The 24,727-nt window shown below is 38.9% G+C and overlaps 1 protein-coding gene across 1 annotated transcript in view; it reads left to right on the top strand.

The window, feature by feature from the left end:
- ERBB4 (erb-b2 receptor tyrosine kinase 4) overlaps positions 1-24,727 on the top strand; it is a 393,477-nt gene that overhangs the window by 212,274 nt on the left and 156,476 nt on the right. Inside the window, exons 6-12 of the mRNA XM_086465988.1 lie at positions 1,398-1,516; positions 5,251-5,392; positions 6,888-7,001; positions 8,620-8,746; positions 13,204-13,277; positions 14,740-14,830; positions 16,299-16,498. Of these exons, the coding sequence (XP_086322114.1) occupies positions 1,398-1,516; positions 5,251-5,392; positions 6,888-7,001; positions 8,620-8,746; positions 13,204-13,277; positions 14,740-14,830; positions 16,299-16,498 (867 nt within the window). The remainder of the gene's footprint in view (positions 1-1,397; positions 1,517-5,250; positions 5,393-6,887; positions 7,002-8,619; positions 8,747-13,203; positions 13,278-14,739; positions 14,831-16,298; positions 16,499-24,727) is intronic.

The raw sequence follows: 24,727 nt of genomic DNA, 5'->3' as shown, positions 1-24,727 counted from the left end.
CTAAACGAGGTCTTTATCCATTTTCATGAGAGGAAACTCATTCTCTATCAGCTAATGGTGTGATGGTGGCATACTGCAGTATATGTCTTTTGCTTAACATATGCTACTGTTTTATATCTCTGTCCTGATGTTTATCAATACTGTTACTTAAATAAACAAATCCCGTTTTTCTAGCAGTGTTGACAGCAAGTGCATTTACAGAAATTTCCTGTAATTATTAAATTAGATTGCATAAGGCTCGAAAGCGTTTTCTGTCTGGGGCTTTGCCTCCGATATCAGCAAGATGGAATCACTGTAAAAGTGCATCACTTTATTCTGTGGATTATAAATGACGACTTCTCTATTTACATTTTTATGTCCTAAATAAATAATGTGTATATCAAGAAGCTCTGGCATTACCTTAAGTATTTCTGGCAAGTAGTGGAGGGAATTTGGGTTGGAAAGTTCTTATAAAGGAGTTACTGATATATTAAATAGTAGAATCAAGCAGAAAGTTAGATGGAATTTTGCGTTCTCTGGCTTCTTGAAAAGTGTTTTCCATAGAGAAGTAATTAAATGCTTTTAACAAAATGGATTGTAAAGGTTAATTACAGAAGTGTAACATCCCTGCTTTTGTCAAAAGACAGCTGACAGCACCACTTCCTAGCATTCTGTAGGCAGTGGTTGGTATAGTCCTGCAGATAGTATTAATTTCTTTTTCTGTAAAATAAAGATAGAGGCTATAGCAAATGAAAGGAGAAAGATGCTCTACTTGTTGACCATTCTTTGCACAAGACTAAGCCCTGAGGTACAGTAGTGTGGTACCACTTACGTCACTGTGCTTTCCAGTTGATAGAATATAGATGTTTCCCTGTGAATAAAGGCTGCATTGTGTTGTTTACAAAAGGTGAGTGGTGTTTTCAAATGTGTTCCAGTCTACAGGTTGTATTCTCTTCGGTCATCTCATTGCCTATTTGTCGAATTGGTTGGCATCAAGAACAGCATTTGGCTCTGAGATTGCTGGGCTCTCTGAATTTCACTCATTTACTCAGTGTTGCTGTTCTTCACGGGAGAAAACTCACATGGAACTGGGAGGGCTCTTCTGTTATTTTGTGGGGGTTTTTCATATCTTTCCGTCAGCTGCTTACAAAAACTAGTAATTTGAAAATAATATTCCACCAGAATTTCCAAGGGCAAGAGCAAACACTTCAAAAAATCTTCCTCTGCAGTCCTCAAGCAGTATGTATTGTGAAGGTATTCTGGAGGATAGTAGTGGCCAGTACCATTGAAGCACTTAGCTTAAAACTTGAGGATTTTTTCAGTACACTGATTGGTTTGTTGTTTTCCTCAGTGTGCAGCTGAAGAGCTCTCTCCTTAGTTCTGCTTCTGACATGGTAATTTTTCCTGCCTCCTTCTAGTAACGAAGACAGTGTGTGCAGAGCAGTGTGATGGACGGTGCTATGGGCCCTATGTCAGCGACTGCTGCCACCGGGAATGCGCTGGAGGCTGCTCCGGCCCTAAAGACACCGATTGCTTTGTATGTATGAGCTTTCTAATTTTTCTTGTTCCTGGCAGTCACACTGCACATTCTTAATGCTTTAATCCATGAAATTCACAGGTTTGTGCCTTTAATGTATTGCATGCACACTCCCAGATTTAGACTGCAAATTTTAGCATTTACTATTTTTCACATTATATTAACATCACTTATCTACATGATATTACCTATTAACAGATTATAAGATTTGTAAATACAGATCGGGAACCATTAATATGCTAATCTCTATGATTTTTATCTTTTTCTTTTCTGAAATATGCTAATCTGTGATTTTTATCTTTTTTCTTTTCTGAAATTAACTTTTAGAAGTGATGGGGAATTTTTAGAAGTATTTATTGTTATATTTGAGCATGGCTTTTATTACTGCTCTGTGTGGATTTTGTTTGAAAGTCAAGAATACAATTTAGTTTCTCTGTGAAAGGTGTTTCCTATTGCTGCCAGGCTTGATTTACATTCAGCTTTTTTTAGTTGGCATGCTTCTTAGTGGAAATGGAAGGAAAGTGATTTCCAAAATACTCTACCTCAAATGCATGCTGCTACAGGTGCTTAAGGTGAAAAGAGGAAAAGGCTAACTTTTTCCTTAAAAAAGTAGACAACCTGAGCATACAGGCCTTTAGACAAGTTTGTCTTGTTTGTAGCCCATTATTTGTAGCAGTGTAAGCACCTTCAGAACCCAACACTGATCTCAAAAAATGTGTAGCTCATCACACTTGGTTGCAGAGATGAGTTTTGCTAATGTTTTCAGGGGAAGCAAAGCTAGGCCTAACCAAGCCTAGAACTAGAACATGTACAGAGAGGTGGATTTTCAAAGGTACACCAGTGATTGAAGAGACAAATATTTACGAAGTTGGGTAAGCTCCATTTAAAAGGATTGGAAGGAGGGATCTTACAGTATAGAAAATTGCAGATGTTTTGATAGTGTAGGCAAGTGGATCATAGTGAACAGGCAAAACCAAATCTTTCTCTGGCTGGATCTGAAACTCACTCACTGTTCAGGTGTCTTTTGATAGTGGTAGGTGTTGTGCTTCACAACGACATTCTAAATGCTGTTCTTTCACTGCTGATGAAATGCAGTGATGGCCTGACTTAACTGCTAACAGGTTTTCCTAAAGCTGGTCTTTGTGGCTGGGGCTTTGCACAAGTGGATATTCAGCATACGTGGTATGCCTGATCCAACGCTTACTGGAAGTTCTGTGTTGGCTTTGGACCAGAAAGATGGGAAGATTTGATTCTTTCCCATGTTGTGTACAATCTAAATAGGTAAAGGAAAGAGGAAAAATGCAGTTATTGCTCCCATATGACTGTTGAGGAACATCTTCAAAGCTACTGTGTTCATGTGTGTCTATTTTCAAAGGTTAAGGACAAGTTATTTGCAGCATAAGTTCTAGAATACTGCAGCCTGAAAGAAAATTATATAGAACTTTCTGAATTATGGCAGTTATGGAAATATGTATGCTGAAAATCAACTAGCGTGTTTGTCCTGATCCAGCAGAGAAGCACCCAGGGCTTTATTCTCATCCACTTCTGGCCCGAGAGCAATGTAAAAGAAATTCAGCAGGGGTCTGGCAGTTTTCAGAACTAGTCATTACTTGCTTAGTACACACTGGGTGAAAAGTGTAACCCTTTAGGCTATAGACAACTGTGCCTTACTTTCAGCTGAGATACAAAACTTTGGTTTTTTCACTGTGTATTTTCCTATGCTTTCATTCACAAATTAGCAGCATTTAGCACCAAATGCTAGAAGTTTGTATGTATTATCAAAGCAATTACAAACGTATACAAAGCACTGTAGTTGAAAACGGAAAGTTCTCGCATCTTCTAGATGAGCTTTTCCTGAGAAGTGCCATGTCTCTGAAGAGTATTGGTGAGCTTTACTTCATAAATTCGCTAAACGGTTATCAGAGGACTGTCATGTACATAATAGAGTACCTTTCAAGTCAACAGCAGATGTAAGAAAATGTGTTGAGGAAACAAATGAAATTAGTATTTATTAATAAGCAAAAGTACAGCTTATGAAGCATTACAAATCCTTTAGCACATTAGGGCAGCTTGCAACAGCATCCTGTTGCAAATATGGTTTTAATATTCCTAGATAAAATTCGTCCATCCTCCTCCATATGTTGCCATTCAGTCATTTGCATATTCAGTTCTAAAACCAAGACCATAAATCCTCATCTGACGTAACTGCAAGCAAACATGTTTAAACAAAGTTTTAGAGGTGTTCTTATCTTGCATTCAAAATCAAACTGGATCTAAAACTTGAAATGCATGGGAGCATCTGGTTGGGTGCCAGGTGGAACCAGAAAGTGACACAACCCTATTCGCAGGGTGGACTTCCCATCCAAGTCTTAGTAAAGAAGTAACTGACTGTATTTTTTTTTTAAGGGAAAAAAAATAAAATCTGGTTCTGTGAGAAACTTGACAGTTTTTATGATATGCATTTCAAAGAACTAGAAAAGATGGGATCAGCAGTTCAGCTTAGCTCATGCTCCATATAGGGCAGTGCCTTCATCATGGAACTCCCTGTTTGTCCCTTTCAGCAGCAGATTTTGTCCTCCCTTGGTTACATTACTAGACTCTCCTGTCTGAAATCTTCTGACATGACAAGTAACCTCCCTCAGTCCTGCTGGGCCTGATCTAAATGGAGATAAGGACTATTAGTAAAAGCAGCAGAACAGAGGAATCTTCACTTTTCTCTCAGTACCAGCCCTGGAGGGGAGAGGACATGACACAGATGTTAGTATACTTGTTGACTCTTTAAGGATTCAAAACCATCTATATTTTTTACAACTTGGAAAAGGACCAGAAGGATTCATCCCTAGACTAAAACTTCTAAAGCAATCTGGCTTCTGGAAGCAGGTTAGTGAGGAAGCAGAATCCAGTAGCAGTGGTTGCTTAAACTGCTAGAGGGATCCAAACCAGGCTACAGCTTTCATATTCCTATGAAATTTGACATTTACAGTGTGCTTAGTGAATATTACTCCAACAGTTTTTTCTAAGCTGTGGTTAAAACCATAGACACGATATGTGCTGATAGGGAATATCAAACTTGGTGGGTTTTTTCTATTGCTAATTATCAACCTTGTACAGTCAATTATTTTCCCTGCGTACCACTGCTTTCTTTATCCGCACCCTTGCCTCTTCATTTGTCAGGGGCCTGTCAGCTGTGGGTGGCTGAGCTTGAATGCTAACTGATACAAAGTCCTATTTTCTTTTCTCATGTGTGAAGCAACTGACCTTGTTAAACTTGCCACTTAGGGAAATGACCTCATTTCAGTTTTCAGCTGGACGATGGACTCATGCTGTAAGAAATCTAAAAGCTGGACCTCTGAAAGTCATTAGCATTTGTTTAGACTGTCTGTGATAAATAGCTGTTCACTCTTGGCAGTTTTAGAATGTCCTATCAGGTTGTGAATTAGTTGATTGCTAGTAGTAACAGTAGGTGTGAAACAAATTAGTGGTGTTCTGTTTTTGTAGAAAGTGCTGTGACAGTCAACTGTGTTTCAAAATAAGGGGGCTCAGTGGCCACCTTTTGTAAGTCATCTGTTTGCCAAGATCCTAAGTAGCCAAAACGAAGGTTAGAAAACCTATATATCACATTCCTCATTGTTGCAGCAAATCTGAACAATCAAGACTGTATTCTAAACTAAAAAAAAACACCCAAAAACGGCTATATGATTTAATGTAATTTTTTTTTCTCCCTTGTTTTGCAGGCCTGTATGAATTTCAATGATAGTGGTGCATGTGTCACACAGTGCCCCCAGACTTTTGTATACAATCCTACCACCTTCCAACTGGAGCATAATCACAATGCCAAGTATACCTATGGGGCTTTTTGCGTCAAAAAGTGCCCACGTAAGTGCTGTGTTAGCTGCCTTTTCCTGCAGTGATGGAAAGTTTACAAAACAATGAGAGAATGAGAGCTAAGTGCATAGTGCAGTATCTCAAATCACTCCACATGTGCTTGCAGCCTGTGATAACTCAGTCATGTGTTAACTGAAGGCCGTGACAGTCTGGGTTGCTGACGCTTCCCAAGTATCCTGTACTATAGCGATTTTCTTAAAGAAAGGGAATTCACTAGTTTTCTGTTTTCATGACAGTCACTTGTTACATTCATGCTTTAGATCAGTGTTTGTGAATTTCAAAGTGAACTGTTAAAATAGTTAGTGTGATTGTAAAAGGGTATAAATTTCTGTTTCAGAAAAATAACAGTCCACCACCAGTACTACCTGGCACCAAATGCTTTTGTGATACTGATGCCCTTTCCTTAACTTGGAATAATGGTGGTTTGACAGAAAGTTACCGTAAATATTTCTGAGCGGTTCTGTCCCAATGAGGAAAAAACATGCAATACTGACAACAATACAGTCTTAAAACTCCAGAATAAAATTAGAGGGGAAGAGGGAGTTAAAAAAAAGAACAATCCCATGCATGTACACACACATGCTTCTGAGATACCAGACAGATGATGACAAGTAACAGAAAAAATTAAGAGGGTCATCACTTACACAGTCTTTGATACTGCTGTTTTAGTTAGAAAGAAAAATAAAGGGAAACAGTATTTTTGCTCTCCCTTTCATTCCCACCAAGGTTTTACAGTGATGTTGTGCATTAATTATTTTATCCATAAATTACTTACAAGAAGGATGGGTAATCTATAATAAATGGAACCATAATTCAACACAAACCAAAATCCAAATTTTGAATCTCTGTGGAGAAGTTCAAATTGATAGCAAGCTGAGGCTGTGACTGTCAAGGCTTAATTCTGTCCTTAATAGAGTGGTGAGTTTTTTGAAGCAAGATTTTATTTTTTTTATGAAACTGGTATACCATGATCTGCTTAAGGAATATGATTCTCTGTCCAACTATTTAATTGAATTTTTTCACTTTTTTTTTTTTTTCCCTCTAGTATTAAGCTTTCAATTAGGTAGGATCAGTCTATATCCCCTTTGGCAGTTGTTTTACAAGGCAAAATTTAAATATTTGTCATTGTCTTGTGCAGTGTTTTATCCCAGATGTATATATTTGTGTGTATATGAAAGAGACAGTGCAGAGCATCTTGTTTTATTTCTCTCCAATTACTGTAGCTTTTTTTACTACAAATAATAATAAAGCCAAATTGGGGGAGGAGGGAGGGTCAGACAATTCATGGATTTTCGTACATCTCTGAAAACATGCCTAATTTGCTTGCTTATACACTTCTGAAAACACTAAACATTGAATGTTAATGTCAACATGGAAGTGCTGAGGTAATTAATAACAGGTAGTGACACAGAGTCCAAAAACATATATCCCAGTGTTATTTAATCCAGTGGTTCACTTTCTGCCAATATCTTCTTTATCTCTTCAGACAACTTTGTGGTAGATTCCAGCTCATGTGTCCGTGCATGTCCGAGCTCCAAGATGGAGGTTGAAGAAAATGGTATTAAGATGTGCAAGCCCTGCACTGACATTTGTCCTAAAGGTAGGCAGTAGTTTAGTATAAATGTTTACTGTAGTCTACACTGTAGTAGAGCAGAGCAGGATGTTATTTTGGTATGAAATACCCTTCATGAGTACATTGTAGAATATTAATAGGCTTTGGATGCCCACAGAACTTTGAGCTGTGTAGGCTGTGTGTGGAAGTACATACAATAGAACAAAAATTTATTAAGTTTTAATTAAGTATAACCAAACCAATTACTTTTGATTAGATGAAAATGAAGGGGATTTCTAGGTTGGTTTTAGACAAATCAGAAAGAATTTTTTTTTATGTTATTTTAATGACAAGTATTTCCTGGAGGTCTTTTAGAGCTGTCCTTTTGTCATTCCAAAGGGGGCCATACTAAAGCCCTGGCTTCAATGTGTGGTCTGTCTCATACTTGTCAATACAACATTAGGTTTCCATTTATTCCCTCTGTTTTTCAGAAATGTCTCTATTTTCCCAGAATCTTCTACCTTCTTTCTAAGTGGCTAAAACAGACTAGACATTTTTCAGTGATGGTGCTGTTGAGAAGACTGAAATCCATAGGTTACTTTGCCTTCCCAAGCCCGTTAGGGAAACTTTCTGCTCCCTGCTCGAAGGTCTCAGGAGCAAAGCACCATCAGTTTTCCCATGTGGGCCTATGCCACTTTTCAGTCCTAATGGAAGCCATATCTGGAAGGGAATTCACAGTGAAGCTGCTGAAAAAGTCTGTAAACCAACAGTCACTCCACATGGCTGAAACAGTGAAACGCAGAGATATCTGCCAGGAGAGGGTACTGACATGCTGAGTTGTAAGTGAAGGCAATGTCCAGCCCTTGGACCTAATTGCAGTAAATAACTTTTTAGCTGGATATGCATGAAAATACATGTGTAGTGTTCCTGTCAAGCTCTTAGCCTCACTCTGTGAGGAGGAAAATTATCACGTGTGTGTAAAAGGCTCAGGTGTATTGCTGGTAGTTGCCATTAGAGGAGCCCAGTTGGAGAGACAGGATACATCATGGAAGTCATGAAGGCTTTGTTCCTGGGTGCATCATGTGTCCCAGAAAATGCAACTGAATAACATGGAAAGGCTACACAGAGAAGTTTCCTTGGTGGTTACTAAAGTTTCTCCAGGCCCCAGTAACTTTGTTGGGATGATGAGTAAAGAATTATTTGTACATCCTTTCTAAAGGACCTTATGGCATGTGAATGGTTAGGTTCACAAATCCACCAGAGCAAAAGGAACCTCTTGAGCTACCAGTGTTTGGACCCCTCAGTTTCTGCAGTGAGTAGTGCACAAATAAATGTCATGGCCACCAGGCTAGACTGAGCTCAATTACCAGCTATCTGTTTGCAGCTGGCTTGGGTGGGATTTTGTGTGGTTTATACTTGCCTTTAGACCAGTGTGAAAGACCTTAACCTGTGTGCCAGGATGTCCTCCTGTGGCGGGTACTTTAGCTTCTTGTTTGTTTTAAATTGGTCCATGCTTCTTTGGGAGTATGGGTAAAGTGCGCCCTTTTAACACCTTTCTGCTGCTTTATCTCTGAAAGAAACGAAGAATTGTGTCTAGAAAGCCAGCGTGTTCTGATTCAGTAATTGTTTTTACCTGGTTGTTTACACAAACGCCTTGTTTTGGCAGCGTGTGATGGCATTGGAACAGGGAGTTTAGCATCAGCTCAGACGGTGGATTCCAGCAACATTGACAAGTTCATAAACTGTACCAAGATCAATGGCAACCTTATCTTCCTTGTTACTGGGATTCATGGGTAAGTGACAAAATGTTAAGATGTTATGTCATGGTGCCAGCTGAAATGAATTGCCATCTTAATGATGTCCACAGGCTTCTTTTACAGAATAGCAGATCCAGGATAAATTAGTTTTCTGCCTTCCGTTATGAAGGAAACTGTTACCTTGATCCTTATGATTCAACCTCTAGGAAAAGAAAGATGAAGTAGACTGTTAGCATTAGAAGGAGAAAAGACAACTGTGCTCTTTGGTTACTTTGAGATCCTCGGTATTGCCTTACAAAATAATGGCTGATTAGAGAATAGAAGGGAGAAAGAGAAGTCACCTTCCATGAGTTTGTTTTAAATTTCGTATGACCAGCAGTCTAATGTGCAGAATATGCAGACAGAGTTACTCTCACCTAGCATAAATTGTCTTAGCCTGGGTGGCTGTCACTGCATATACATGCAAAAAAGCTGCCCTCCTGTCAGTCAGTTTTGAAATTTCAATTGCAGAGATGTGCAGAACTCACTGGTATTTAAATCCAGTATTTTGGTTTAAATGTGGCTGTATGTTGAGTAAGTCTTAGTAACAGTTGAAGATGTGGAGGTACAGAACCAGTATTTGAAAGTCTCACTGATGTCTCCTTCTAAAGGAGGATACACCAGCCAGGTAACTAGTGCCTTACTGTTTCCAGTTTGGTGCACTGTGTGTTTGCCATTGTAGCAAAGGTGAATGCATGGTGCAAATGCTGCAAGGGTGGGATGTGTCCAGGGAAGACAGCTGTACTTGTTTTGATGGTCAGCTGAGGTCCAATGCAACTAGCCACTTTCTTGCCTCGTATTCTTTCTGTTATTGAGAGAACACAAATATGATTGTATCTTCTTAGTAATTCAGCCTTTGTGTTGTAACCAGCCATGATGAATTACACGTGACACTTTGAGGTATTTCTGGAGCTACTAAAATAAGCAAAATCCTCAAAATGCACAAATAAGATTAAACCCTTTTGCCCTTTTGTTGCCATAAGTATGCAGGTATTTTTTGGTACATTAACAGTGTAAAGTACTTGATTGCTTCTACCCCTGTGTAGCCTTCAAATTTTAACTTGCTTTTTAGGCTCCTTGGAGCTTTCAACATTGCTTGCAAATGGTTGTCAAGATTTGGTATCTTAAATACAGTTCCCAAACCAACTCCATGTTTACAGCTGTGTGGCATAGCAAAAATGTGTTTAAGTGAACATCTGCAGATTGATCTGAAACAGAATTCTGGCATAAGTAGGGCCAGCAGATTTTTCTTTAGTCTTTCTATAGATTCAGATATGTTTACATTATAATAAAGTGGTTGACACTAGTCTGCTTTCCCTACTAGGTGAGGTGGAAAGAAACAACTTTTTTCCTTGATTTGATATAGTGATTGGTTGTAATGCTTTACCTACAACTTGTCTCCAGCCATGAGAAAGACAGTTGAAAATCCACTTCCCTGGTGCCCTACAGCTCAATGATTCTCAAAAGGCCGGCTTTGACTGTGTGGTTGGTCTTCTCATCTCTCCAGGAGGGAGTACAGTATGAAAGGTTAATGTAGCATAGGGAGGAAGAAGGACTTTGGTTCAAGTGATTTAAGGAAATGCTGCTTCAAACTTGTTGAAACCCTGGAGAAGGTCACACAGGAGTCAGCACTTAGGCCGTCACACTTTCTGATCTGGCCAAATGACTGACCAAGAGGCTGGATGTAAATCTGTTAAATCTCACAGGACAGGAAGTATGCTGGCAAATGCAAGACAAGCAGCTAGAGGACATGAGCGATTTTGTGTGGATATCCCAGTGCATTGCATGAAATGTAATTCTGAGCATTAGAACTGCTTTTGTAACAAAAGTTATATTAGCTGCAAAGTTATGAGTCTCATTTAAAAGTCTGTCTAAATTAAAGGTTCCAAAACCAACCTTGAATAAAACTGTATTAATCTGAAAAATTTCTAAATTATGGACTGTCAAGCAGAGGGTTAAAATTTTTTTTTCTGTTTTAATAGAGGAATATAAGCCTAGGACATGTAATGTTGAAACACTGTAGCACTTTGTCTCTCATTTTTAATGAGGAAAACTCACTCCAGCAAGTCTTAAGTATGAGGACACTGAGTTCTGCAGCCCTAAATTTTTCCACAGCATAAATTACAGTATTACATATTAAAGGAAGAGAAGAAAATTTGAAATTAATTAAAATAACTATTTCTGAACAGCTTTTTGTTTGAAATTTCTGTTATATTTTGCAAATCATTGATACAGAAAGGAAAATTTAAAAATTACACTAGCTACAGAAGTAGTTTATTATATAAATGGACAGTATAGAGCAACAACAATAATACATATTTCCACTCCAACTTTTAGTTAACTTCTGTTACAAATTTGTTTACTCAGAGTGAACTGCAGCTTTTAAAAGTAGGGATTTTCAGTGGTTCAGATTGTAAGGACTTAAAGTCCAACTTTCTGTGGGGAATTAAAAGACTTTTTGAAGTGGCAGAGGATAACTTCAGTGGAAGATGGTGAGTGGATTTTCTGATTGTTTTCATTGGGAACTGCGCTATTACAATTGATCTTGTGATATTTTTGATCCTGTGATTCTATAGCCCGTCTTTCCCTTTCCTGAGTACTTGAACTTCAAATGTTTGTGGATTTGAAATATTATATCTATAAAATATATATATATAATTATGAATTGGTTTTATGCACACTTATTTATAATAGTTTGTGTATAAATTCGATAATTATAACTTGGCTTTAATTAGTCTCCACAAGTTAAGTGACATGAAGGTAGACCTACATTTTGGTGAGTCAGTAGTACTCTGATAATAAGGTAATGCTCTGATGAAGCATATGGATAGAGTGGTCTTCATTAGGATACGTATCTGCTGACTGAGACAGAGACAGCAAACACATTGGCTGGAAAATGGTGGGACCTGTATAGGTTGGATGCAGCCTTCTCTCTGCTGTTTTCTTCTGTTTGGGGTGTTAAAAGCCAAGCTGCCTTCTGCTTGTGTTGCTGCCCGTGAAGGGCTGAGATACACCAAGGAGAGCTGTAGTTTAAGGATGGGGACAGCCCCATCTAGCAGCCCATGCTGCCTCCTCCTTCCCCCCCAACTTGCAGCAGGAGCAACAAGCCCTCAGTGCTCACCAGCTGTTTGTCTTCCCTTTAGCTGACCATCTCCAGTTTCACAATGAGCTGAAACTCTCATTCTTGGAGCTGTAAAATTCAGCTGTGCCTGTTCCGCTGAAAAATCCTATCTCTGCTAATAAGAATGGTAGAAGATGACTGCATTATTCTACAGTTTTGTGTGTTGATGTCAGACACTGGGCTGTTTAAGGGGTTTAAATGTTTATTTGTATCTTTAAAGACTGTCTTAGGATTTGGAGGTGAAATTCAGCAACATCGTGTTTGTTACAGGCAAGGGTTTTGCTTTTTTAGTAGTAAGGCATTTTAAAAGCAAAGTGCCGTGTTTCTGTTAGGTATTCAAAACTTGTTACCTAGTTTTCTGAGGGCCCCATATTGTTAAAATTAAGTGTATATGATGCTTCTGTGGTCCACTGGGCTTTATGTTAAGGTTCAAGAACTCAGTTTGTTGCTGCTAACCTGGAGTTGCCCTCAGGATAATTAGAAGTGCCCCCATCAGCCTGTCACTGCATAGACTTGTGAGGCCTGCCCTCAAAGACAGCCTAGTTGATTGCCTGCATGTTCCAGTTCCATGAATGATGTACCTTGGAAAGCAGAAGGAGACGAGGTGGAAATGCATGTTCCACGTTTACTGAGGATGTTTCCTACCCTCAGAAAGACCACAAAATGGTGTTACAGAAGGATTTGGGTTAGGCTTCTACTAGTTGTCTTCTTAAACAGTTGGAGACTCTGGGAGGAAGGGGTGGGGGGGGGGGGGGGCGGGGGGGCGGTGTGATGATAGTTACTAAGTCATGGCAATTTGGGGGGCGACAAACTTGCCTAGCAAGGATCTGTGCTTTTTTGATGTGCCCTGTTCAACAGCTTCTAAAAACTGTACCCTTGTAATGCCATGTGTCAGGAATCTCTGGCAGGCTCTTAGTTTTGTTTCACTTATAGCTCATCACTTGTTTCAGTAGCAGTTTTGTTAGTCCTGGTAGTACAGTATCGCAACTGTGCATTTGAGCGAGTATTCCTGGAAAAAATGAAGAAAATTTCTTTCCTTTAGGAAGGTCACCTGTCGTTGTTCAGAAACCCTTAGTTTTCCGTAGGCATAAATATTTGCTAAAACATTAATGATTTGAACCTTAAAGATGCTAAACACCATTATTTCCTTCGAGATGACTTGGGAGAAGTTAGACCCAGGTTCTGCAGGAGCAACAGTCTGAAGAAATCTAGAGCATATGCTGCCGAAAAGCAAAGCACTGACCTTTTGAATACCGCTTTCTGTATGGCATATCTTTGAGAACCTGATCCTTTTTTATTCAAACTGTCACATTTTGTCCTCTTAATCTTTCAGGGACCCATATCACACAATTGCCGCAATCAATCCAGAGAAATTAAATATCTTCCAAACAGTGAGAGAGATAACAGGTAACAAACGTCTGATTTCCTATAATCTGAACTTCTCACTTTGCATTTATGGTTGTCATTTGTTGGGTTTTCTGAACACAAGGTGCTTTTTTTCTTTAAACTCATCACATGGTAAATTTCATAAAACTTTAATACACAACAACTTCAGTATCAGTTGATACTCACAAGCATGTTGTCCTTTGCTTATGAATACAGAATGCCCATTACGTTTGAGTTATACAAGCATCAGAAGACCCAAGACCTTCCTGTTGAGTGGGCAAGGGATCTTGGTCTTCATTTGAAATATGCCTTGGAAAAAAACAAGACAAGCCAATCTATTTTTTCAACTACTTCTCTTGGTCTAACAGCAGCTTCTGTAATTTCCAGACAAATATGTAATATGTGGGGAGGTAGTCCCTCCCATCTTCTGTGACTTTTCAGTGTGGTCATATAGCTAGAACTCAGTACTTTGTTTTCTTGCATCTTGCTGCTTGTTGTTTCACTATGTGGGGGCAGGGAGGAAGATACTGCAGCTTTGAGTTCTTGACTGATTGCTAATTATGTGTAGATAGAATTACTAAATTTTTTTTGCATTTCCCCATTTCCTGCACACATAAAAAAACCCCTTTGGACACTACAGCGTGATTGTAGCTGGGCAGAGCTCAACAAGTGTTCGGCATTTGAAAAGAGTTCTCTCCCACATGCTTCACCTCTCCAAAGTTGCGTATTTCAGCAACCCAGTGGTATTAAAAAATGAAAGTGAGCTCTAAGTCTCTCCCTATATTAATGTCAAAGATAATCTGGCATCTGGGTGTCTAATTTGCCTGTTCTTAAGCACACTGTCTATTTGACAGCTCTACTACTTACATGGAATTACCTCTGTGCTTAAAGATGTACTGCATTTTGGTCCAGTACTGAATCAAAGTAATAGGGAACTGCCCTCTGTAGAGGTGTGTGTAGCATAAAATAAGTATTCCCACATACTTGTGCAGAGAATGCTCTCTGGTGATGAGTAGTCAATCACACACTCAGAAACAAATGCAAGTTCTTTGTTTTAGGAAAGTCTTGTCATCTTTTAATGAATCATGACGGATCTCTCAACTTCTGACCTAAGTCTCTAGCACATTTTAAAATAATTCAGGCAAATAAGATTTTTTTTCTGCTGCTGCTGTTCAGAAAAGGCTGGGAGGCCTTGCAAGATTCCAGCCTGTGTTTAGGTTCACCCTCACTGAGGCTGTTGAAAGGGGATGTAATGCTGCTGTGATGACTCCTCCTTTGCTTTTTTGGAGGACACAGTGGTGAGCAGCAGTCTGATGAATTTTAAGACATTAATCGGCAGCATTCATTACCTATTTATTTCTTTTTCTCAAACCAGCATTGTCTTTCATTTATAGGATAAGCCTGTCCTAACTCATGTATGTGATAAAACAGTCTTTATGGCTGAAATCATTGACATTCATGTGCTTGCCTTTTTCTCCTTCAGGGTATTTGAACATACAGTCATGGCCTGAGAATATGACAGATTTCAGGGTGTTTTCTAACTTGGTTACTATTGGTGGAAGAGCTCTCTATAGGTAAGGTACTTCCTCTGTTGATGGAATTGGGTTTTATTTGTGTTCAATGATTCTTTGTTCGGTAACACAGAATGCAACATCCTTTGGGAAGGGCATCATACATTCTTCTCTCTTACCAAGGTGTGCATTAACAGTATCTTTGGTAATCGGTTGTTTATAATGGGTAATACCTTTTGAATGTAATGATTTTTTTTTTAAAAAAAAAGAATGTCTTGGTTCATTTCTGTAGCTATTAGCTCATTCTCCAGAAAATACATTTTATGGTTTAAAATACCTTGTGAATGTGAAGCATAACTTAAAAGACATTAATAGTAGAACTTAGCCCCCTTATCAGGAAGTTTATACGGTGGCGATTGGAAGTGCAGGCTCTTGTGCCCAGAGAACAGTGTGGTCTTAAGAAATGGCAAAAGATAAATACATGGAAGAACACTGAAATCACTGAGGTACCTAGCAGGTGGGGTGTACATTAGCTCTGTAGTGCCATTTTTACCAGAGGTGTTTCTGTGTGAAAACCCATATGGAAGAATTGGTTTGAAGAGAAGAAAATGTGGTACAAAATAATGGGGGAAGCACAAGAAGGTACTTGAATGATATATACAGCAACGCCTGGTTCCCTGTTGTGTGAATGTAGTAAATCAGTCATAAGATTCTGCTGGCATCTTACATAGCCACCCAAGCAGAATATAAATAGCAGTGAAACCTTGAGATTGAATTACAGCCCAGCATTCTGTTTTGAAGCAGCAATTTTTATTTGGAACAGCTGGAAAACAATTAGAATCATTAAACTACAATAACTTAAAGGATGACCAGGAACTGGATATTGTCTTCACTAATCTTCAGTCATAAAATATGTGCAGTCATTTCCATCTTACACAGACAGTTATTTACCATTCCTTTGATGAAGAAAGTCGATAACCATGTATTACAACAAAAGGAAAATGAAATGTAGAAAGTGGGCTGGAAAAATTTCCTTGAAAATAACAATTTTGTCCTGTATTACTATAAATGACATTCATTTGATGCCTGACAGATGATGTTAATACATTTTGCATGACGTTGTCAGTTTCTCCTCAGCATATAAACTATCATAATACTAATTCTGTCAAAAAAAAAATCTGGATTTTATTCGGTTTTCTCAACACCGCTTTATCTCAAAAAATACGTTAAGGGATGAAATGAAACTAGTTGAGGAGTTCTACTGCCCCACTTGGCCTAGCGCTGTCAGCCTCACAGCTCATGGTATTGCAGTTCTTACAGGACTCAATTTTATAGGCAATAGAACTGGACATTGACTCATAAAATATTTGCTTCACCCCAAAATAAAAGGTTTTGGACCAAATTTCAGTTTTGCCGGAAACATCATCGTGATGTGAGGAACTAATTGTCGTGGGAAATTCCCAACCAGCTCTAACAAGTTCTGCCTTCTGGAGCTAATTCCTGTTCTCTCTTACTTTTGTTTTCATCACAGTGGCCTTTCCTTACTCATCCTAAAGCAACAAGGCATTACCTCCCTGCAGTTTCAGTCCTTGAAGCAAATCAGTGCTGGCAACATCTACATAACAGACAACAGCAATTTGTGCTACTACCACACTGTCAACTGGACCAGCCTCTTCAGCACACCCAGTCAAAAGACGGTGATTCATCGAAATAAAAAGGCAGAGAACTGCAGTAAGTACTGCTGCTCAGTGCACATCTTGTCTGTGATTGGCTCACTTAGGGGAAATGGTACAACTACTGACAGGCTACAGTGCAGTGAGCAGGACAGAAACTCAGCTAATGTCTCTTAGAGCTGCATGGATATTGGTGGAGCTGTGATCATTTTCAGAAGCTAAGGATTTGTCCCAGTCTGCCTTTAAGCAGATTTATAGGGAAATTAAATGTTTTAAGGTGTGAACAAATGAAAAGGGGAAGAGAGAGCACTGCATCTTTACCATGATGAGAGCTTCTCAGATTAGAAATCCAGTTTCACAAATACGAATTCTGTAATGTGGAGTGAATGTAGTGTTCATGAAAGGCACTGATTTTACAGATTGAAAAGCTACGGCCCTTTTCTTATTGAGTGAGATTAGTATCTTTTGCTTTCCCTACCCTGCTCCACCAAAATGTCCCTCTCTTAATCCAGAAAGGTCACTTTTGGGACTCTTTTTGATCACTGAGTTCCTCCTTTCTGTATTTGACCTATCTGATAAAAAAGATTACTTTTAATTGTGCCTAATTGTCTTTCAGGAAAGCTTACGTGCTGGTACCTGAACTGAGATCATAGTACTGAAAAGCAAATGAATGCTATGCAGCAGATGAAATAATTTGATTATACAGAAATCAGGCAGCAAATTGCATTAATACAGTCATATCGTAGCAGCAATACAGTTAATTTTAAGCATCTGTTAAGACTGCTAGCAAGAGAGGAGATTACATTAAATTGTTTAAGTGGTGTTTCTGGGGTTTGTGCTTTGACCAGCCAGAAATGTTTGCTTTGGGTTTTTTTTCAGACTGTGGTCCTACTTCTAGCTTATTCATTTAGTTCTTTTTTTTTTTCCTTTTCTTTTTTTTCTCCCCTCCCTTTGAAGTACTCTTCTGCTATGGTTTGAGAGAGTTTGTGGTTGTGCTCATCACTGTAGTACCTTCCAGTGTTAGGTGAAACACAGCTATGCATTTATCACTGCTGCTCAGTTATTTTTCTGATGTCTTCTGTCATGTAAGAGTTACATGAAGTGGAAAGTCTTGTTCAGTAGTGGTGAACTGAACAAGGTCCCTGGTTTTGTTGTTTTGGGGGCTTTTTTAGTTATTATTATTTGGCTGTTTCTCTGTATACAAGTTAAAAAAGTGAAAGTTAAAGAAATGCCTCTTGCTGTTGATCTAGATAGTTTAATTGTGATTGTGCCTGAGGGTGTAGAGGGAGGGGTTTTTTTCTTAACCTACAGCAGACCACTGTCCACTTTTAAACTGCAGAGTGCTTTATCCTTTGTCATAAACTTTCTGTTATGTGAGACAGAAGGATGTGTTGAACAGAACTTTTCTTGATAGAAGTTTTTTGTGTGTGTTTGCAAAAGGTCTCCTTAGCCAAGCTGTGAAACTGTGAACCCTTACATTTGGTAGCACATTTTGTGGGAAGGCAATACAGCAGGTGGAGGAGAGATGCAATGTCTGCTGCTACTCTGTGGTGAAGAAATGCACAAGGGTGTCCTGTATGTTGGAACAGCTTCATGCTGTCCTTACTACTGTAACCCAGCCAAGAGGTGACAAAAGCATGAGTAAATTAATCCGGGTGGTTGTCTATGAAAGTAGCTAGCTCTCTTCATCATCCAGAGATGAGCGAACACATGATGATAACGTCATGTGGGAATGAAGCATTGATGAGGAGTCCAAGAATAGTCCTGAATAATGAAAAGAGTTAACCAGTTGTAGGACAAAGAAGGCTGCACAGTCTCTATTTTCAACACACCCAACTTTATCTTGTTCTGAAGTAGCTCCACTTTCTTAGCATCCATGAGCTTAGTATCATTATCTTAATGGCTTCTGTTCTCTTGTTTTTCTTTTTTTCCATCTCAAGGCTTTTTCTTTGCTTTGAGTTGTTCTGAGGGTGAATATTATTTTAACATTGAATACGATCAGCCTTGCAAGGGCAAAAGATGCATTTTTTGGCACCATCACCTCCTTTGAAACTTGGAGGAAAGCTCCTGACTTCCCATGAATAACTAGTGCCTTCAGTCTTGTGAGCTAGAGCATTTGTAGATGGCTTGTACTTCCAGTATGCAGTCTGTTTTTTCTGCCTCCACACAGAAAGACAACTATGAAAAATGGTATATTATTTGGCAAATAGAGGTGTTGCCAAGAAAGAGAATCTCATCTGCCCAGGGATGGTGGGTTGCTAGTTTTAAAAATGGACCCTAACCTGTGTTCATTAAATGGATTGTACATAATGAACGTAGGCTAGGGCCCAAGTTACTCCGATCAGAAGGCAATGTCTTAGCTAACTTCCTGAATCCTAACAGGGAACAGTGGTTTTCTCCCTCTGTGCATGTCTGCGTGAATGAATTGATTAATGTTTTGTGGCCTCTTGAGAGTCAGCATCAGATGAGAAGGGCTATCCTGCTGCTTCAACCCTGCCTGTCAGTCAGCACCTCTCTGGGGTTAAACAGGTTCTGCTGCAGGTTAGATGTCTAACTAAAATCTTCACAATTACTTAGAGGAAGGCAGAACCATTCCTTAGAGCCCCACGCATATCTCCAGCATCCTCGGAAACATCTGTGATTTTCAGGATGGGCCAACAAGCTGGGGTTTAGGAGAGATTTCTCTGAATCTTCCACTGCCTGAATGTTTGGCGTCTGAGGGCAGGCCTCTAGGGTTTCCATTTCTGTCTTTCAGTTGTTTTCCCTGCTTTTAGACCCTGATCCTGCAGATCCTGGGGCATGTGCCCATGCCTCTCCGAGTGACAAATAAGACTAATCAGAGCAGGGAAGGGAAATGCCTAAGTAAATACTTACAGGACCAGAATCCATCCTCTGTGGTGGAAATACTGTCTGTTTGCTTGCTGTGACTCGTTAATAAAAATACCCATTAAAGATTTTTTTTCCACTGGTGAAACCAGTCTAAACCATGTTCATTATTACAGCCACTCTCAGGTATGTTTATTATTATTATTTCTTTGTATATTTTGAGTCACTATCAGCTTGTTTTTGTTTTCCTCACTATCTGGTAATTGTTAATGGCTTAAAGCAAGTTACAGCAAACGTTTACTGTTAAAGTGTAGCTTTTCTTAAAACTCACGTAAGAGCTTCCAAGATCTTCTAGTCATCATCCTATTTAAGTGACTTTCATGACATATCACAAGATGATGATATCTTTTCCGTACCATTTAATACTGTGTTCATCTGACTCTGTAAGTCAGTGAGGAAACACTGAAAAATTGTTGAGGGAGTAAAATGTTTGTGGAAAAGTTCAGTCTATATTAATGCTTCATCTTTGAGATAACACTGACATTATAGAGTCTGGCAGAACTCTGATGTTATTTTTTCAGTGAAGAAGATGAAGGCAACAGACTTCAGCCAGTGGAAAATGCTAAAAATTATCCAGCACACAAAATACACTGTATACTTGTGATACCCTCAATTGTTTCATCTTGCTCTTTCTGCCGCTTCTGAACAATGTTAAAATAATCACCAGTTATTTTACTGCCTCCAAGATGGCTTTTCCAAATGCTGGTTAAAAGCGTAGGGTAGACTTCACTTGTTTCTAGAATGTTAAAAATACAGGTGCAAAACATACGTGTGTTTTCTGAATTTTAAAAAAATCCATAAACCCCACAATGCTCTGTTGCTTTGTGTTGTCTTTCTAATAATGTCCCATACAGGGGGTGGGTACCTGGAAGGAAGGTGACCTCTCTCTGTTCCACCTTCCCTGCACACATTGAGAGGTAGAGATGTCAGTGTCTAAGTTTTTGTACGCAGGGAACAAAGAAGGAAGTGGCACCTTTGAGGCTGAACACCATGGAAAGGGCGGCAATATGTGATGACCAGCAAAAGTCTTCTGAGCAGCATAGACCCTAAAAGACACCTAGGCTGGGGGAGGGTTGCAGGAGGAGACTTGAGGGCAAGGGACAAGTTGAGGCTTCAATAGCTGTTGCACCTCTAGCACGGTCTGATAGCGTCTCCCAAGGTTGTTTAAGACTTCAGATGGCAAATGCTCATCTTCAAACTGGTAAGCTGAGTGGAAATTAATTGGAGGGCATGTATCTAAAATGCAGTGCGTGAAGCTCTCATCTAATGTAGACTTTTAATTGTCTACCACTATAAACTGTAATGTTAAACACTGTGCATAAAACTTACTTCGTTATGAACATTGTTAATGCAGAATGAATGACTATAAAGTTATTTGCTAGAGGATGTGGTCTGATAGTTAGATTTTACTGTTGCTCCATGCTGAAGTGAAGAATCTGCCTTTTTCTCCCAGCATGGGTTTTTTTAATGGAACAGTCAGAGCTGACTCGTGTTAAAAAATAAATGTAGAAAAAAATGTTCTTTTATACAAAGATATTTAAATAATTGCTTTCAGCTTTAGTGACACCTGCAGTGTACAGTGAGACCTTTCTAGGCAAAAGTTGTTATAATGTGATGGTTATTAATTATGTCAATTTAGCCACCAATTAACAACTTGAATAAATGATTACATTCATTATCAGGTGTGATACAGAGCTAATTGAAGTCTGCTTTTCTGTTGAGTTCACAGAGCTTTGGATCAGGCCCATAAGTGTATAGCCAAATAACAATAGTTTTTCTTTTTTTAGATAGCTAATTTTCCTATATTCTGTCTAGGTTGAGGAAAAACATTGAACCTTTCTGTTTCTAACCTGTGTGACCCTGTTAATAAAGAATGAGCACTTGTTCTAAAACTCCTGAGAAAAATTAGTTCCTGTCAAAAGCATTATTGTTCTTTCCTTCCGCCTATAGCTGTGTGATGTGCTGGAGCTTCAGAACATTCTCAGCCCATGGAAATGCCAAATAATGTGTCTAAAATGGAAAGATTTCTTTAGCCATCCTTGTAATTAAAGAAGGGAAAGACAGACAAGCGTAATGGGTTTTTCTAAGTTGTCAAAAAAAACACTCCCTTCTTGCCAAGATGCATTTATGAAAACATTTCTGTGACTTAGAAATAAGCAGAAGAAATAGTGTTGTGGTTTTTTTTCCTATTGCTTCTTTTATATAAGACTACAGGCACTGTGTTGGCTAGATTTCAGTAAGGTGATCATGATTTTCTTTACTGAAAAGCTCTCTTTTTATTTGCATAATGTTACTCGTATATTTTCTGAGCTATCTTGTAGTAGTGTTACTTGCTGTTTGAAGGGATCTTTTAGTGCAACACTGTGTGTGTGTGTAAATAAATTCTTATCCCAGAGTAGTCTGACAGCTGAGAAGCTGACAGCGAAAAGAAAGGAAATCACTAGTAATAAAAGCACAATTTCAAGTTACAAAAAAAGGTGAGAAAGCAAATAGGAAACTGTCTTTCAGTGAGGAGAGTGTGTAAAACGAAATCAGAAGAATTACTAATGTTCTTAAGATTGAAAATCAGAACAAAGTGATCTCCAAACCAGGGTGGGTTTTTTATTGTGTGACAAGTACTTAGAGTTATTGACTAGAAAATAAAACTATTCGTATAAAAAGTTTTCCTAATTAGAACTGTGATAGGGTTTGGCTTTGAGGTTTTTTCCTTCTTTTTTTATTTGCTGTTTAAGCCTGAAGCTGTCTTTTAATCCCAGGTGTCCCTGTGGCAGGCAACCTGAGGCAGGACTCGTATATTTCTCTGGTCAGTGTCAGTCACACATCACCATGAGACTGGATGAGATCAAGGGAGATTGGCAGACCAGGCATGAAGTGCTGGAGTCTGCTCTGAGGGAGCCTTCAAGTGTGCTCTAAATCCTAAGGCATAATTTGGATTCCCCCAGAATGACCAGCTGTATCACCCAGAACTTTTTCCTGGGTGCTTCTGTAGGCAATGAACATGAAATGGGCCAAAACTGGCCTTAAATACCAAGTCAATGTAACTTCTGAACTGTACTGCCCAAAGCCAGCATGAGACCAAGATATACATGAATGTCTAAAAGTAGGTGAAAAAGGAAACTCTATGGGCTACATACGTAGCATTTGCTAATGCAAACCTTTTGCCTAGTTCCTTTAATTTCTGTGATGTTCAGTCTGTGGCAGCGTAGTGGAACTACTGACATCTGGTAGCTTTTATAAAAATATTTCTACGCTTAAAAAAAGTTACTGTTAGGATAATAATGAAAAGCTGATTTTTTTTGTCTCTGCTCCTACTAGCTTTGTGTGGTGTGGTTCCTTTGTCTGCAGCAGAATGCCTCCTGATTTACAGTAAAGCTCAGGGAAAGAGAATGAGATATCTGTATGAAATGGCATGCTAAATAGCTCAGGTCTCTCTTGCTGTGCTGGAATCTGTGATAATTAATATGCTTTAAAGGAAATTAAATGACCACCTGGAATTACTCCTAAATTTAATTATTTTATATTTGGCTTTACCTGATTTGAGCTTTGAGGTGAAAGAGAACCAAAAGGATACTTCTGAACACCTTTTGGGTGTTGTCATTAAGAAAGTGTATGTGATATATAAATAAATAAATAAATAAAGTATTCAAGCATTCCAGTCTTGATAAGACATGACTGTGCAGACTTTTCTTGTGCAAGGTTATTTTTGGTATTGTATTGAATAAGGCAGTGCTCATCTACCTGCTGAATTACATGTATTGTACAGCAGAGCCATGCAGAGTCAGCAGCAGCGCTGTACAAGTAGGAAGCACACAGGTGAATCTCTTGTTCTTGGATAAGTTTGCCTGCAAGGGCTGGAGGACATGAAATCTTTGATTAGTTCCTATACTGCTTGTAAAGGTAAAATGTCCTTTTTTGGCACGGAATTATGAAAATGTTCTAGGCAGAAAACCAGACAAGTGGATGAGGATGTGCCATTTTCCAGCTCCATAAAGCAGAATGTCCTGTTGCAAGGAGAAGGGAAATATGGGTGAAGCTTTGCTCCTCTTGCTACTCGCTACATGGTCTGGGAGAGAAAAACGATGCATTCAATGGTTGCATATTTTGTTCTAAGAAGTGCTTTCTAATAAATTCAGTGGTCAGAAAGCAGGGTGACAGGAACAGGACAGGACAGGTAGTGTATATCAAAGGAAAGCACCCTGCCAGTGTGTCATGAACTTCCTGCATGTCGGGAAGCAAAAGGAGGTGCAGGAATTGCCTTGTAGGAAATGAAAGAGGACATAGGTTAGGCATGCTGTACAGATCAGAATGATGTGTTTGACAGACATTGTGCCAACATCAAACAATGCTGCATGATGAAAAGCAGCGGTTAAGGAGGGAGTCACTGTACGAAGCAGTGTGCTTTCCTGTACAGTAGGCTGCTGTGACAGATACTTGGTGTTCAAATGTGGGACATAATATACCATATCACAGAATAACCAGCTTTAAAACATGCCATGGAGAACAGAAAGCATCTTTCTGCTGTCTCTTGTGATTTAGAAGGTCTTTGTGCTTCTCAGGTAATAAAACTCAGATTTTTATTATATATATAATAATATATTTTTTTAAATATAATATAAAATACTCTTTAATTAAGGTAGATTGTAATGGACAGTACCTAACTTCACTGTTCCAGCCTTGACAGTGGAGACAAACCCATAAGGTATCCTGAAATGAAGATAGGGCTTTTTTTTTCCCCAGTCACCCAGCTATGCTGCTGTACTGAAAGAAGTGTTGAAAAACAGTGCACGAAGGACTGCTGTCTTTTTACTTAATATAGAGCTGCCAGGGGGCTTTTTGCATTTTGCAAAGAGATTTTCTGTTGGTTTTGCTATTGCCTGTCTTTGTGTGCTGGGCGTATGCAGTTTTGTACGTGTATTCTGTGTGTGTGTGTTTGTTCCCAAGCGGACATCTTCATTGCTACAGTTGGAGTGGGTGGTAGAATTCTACCAGCAAACCTACTTTTAATGTATTATTTGACACTTCCCTCAAGTTGTTTCCAGTGGTTTAAAAAGCAAACAAGTGTTACAAGTGTTTATATATTTGCTATCTCTGCTATTTCAGATCATTGCCATTTTTAATCTACTCAGGCTAGTATGCAGTCCATTTGTGAAACACATTTTGTCGTGCAAGAGTGACTTCAAATTAAGAGATCTACCCTTTCACATACCAGGGTTTGGCTGAACTGTGCAGCTGGACTTTCTTCAGATGCATGTGTTTCCTTTTGCTCTTTGCTCATTTTCTCCATCCATCAAAGTCATCTAGATATTTATATAGAGAAGGATTTATATAAAATAAAAATGCAGAATTATGTTGTTTGAAACAACCTTTCCCTCTCACACTTTGTTCATTATTTTGTGGTTTG

Source organism: Leptosomus discolor, chromosome 5 (assembly GCF_034619465.1).
Source record: "Leptosomus discolor isolate bLepDis1 chromosome 5, bLepDis1.hap2, whole genome shotgun sequence".
NCBI lineage: Eukaryota > Metazoa > Chordata > Aves > Leptosomiformes > Leptosomidae > Leptosomus > Leptosomus discolor.
Note: the sequence above shows the minus strand (reverse complement) of the source record. Positions and strands in the feature narration are given on the sequence as shown.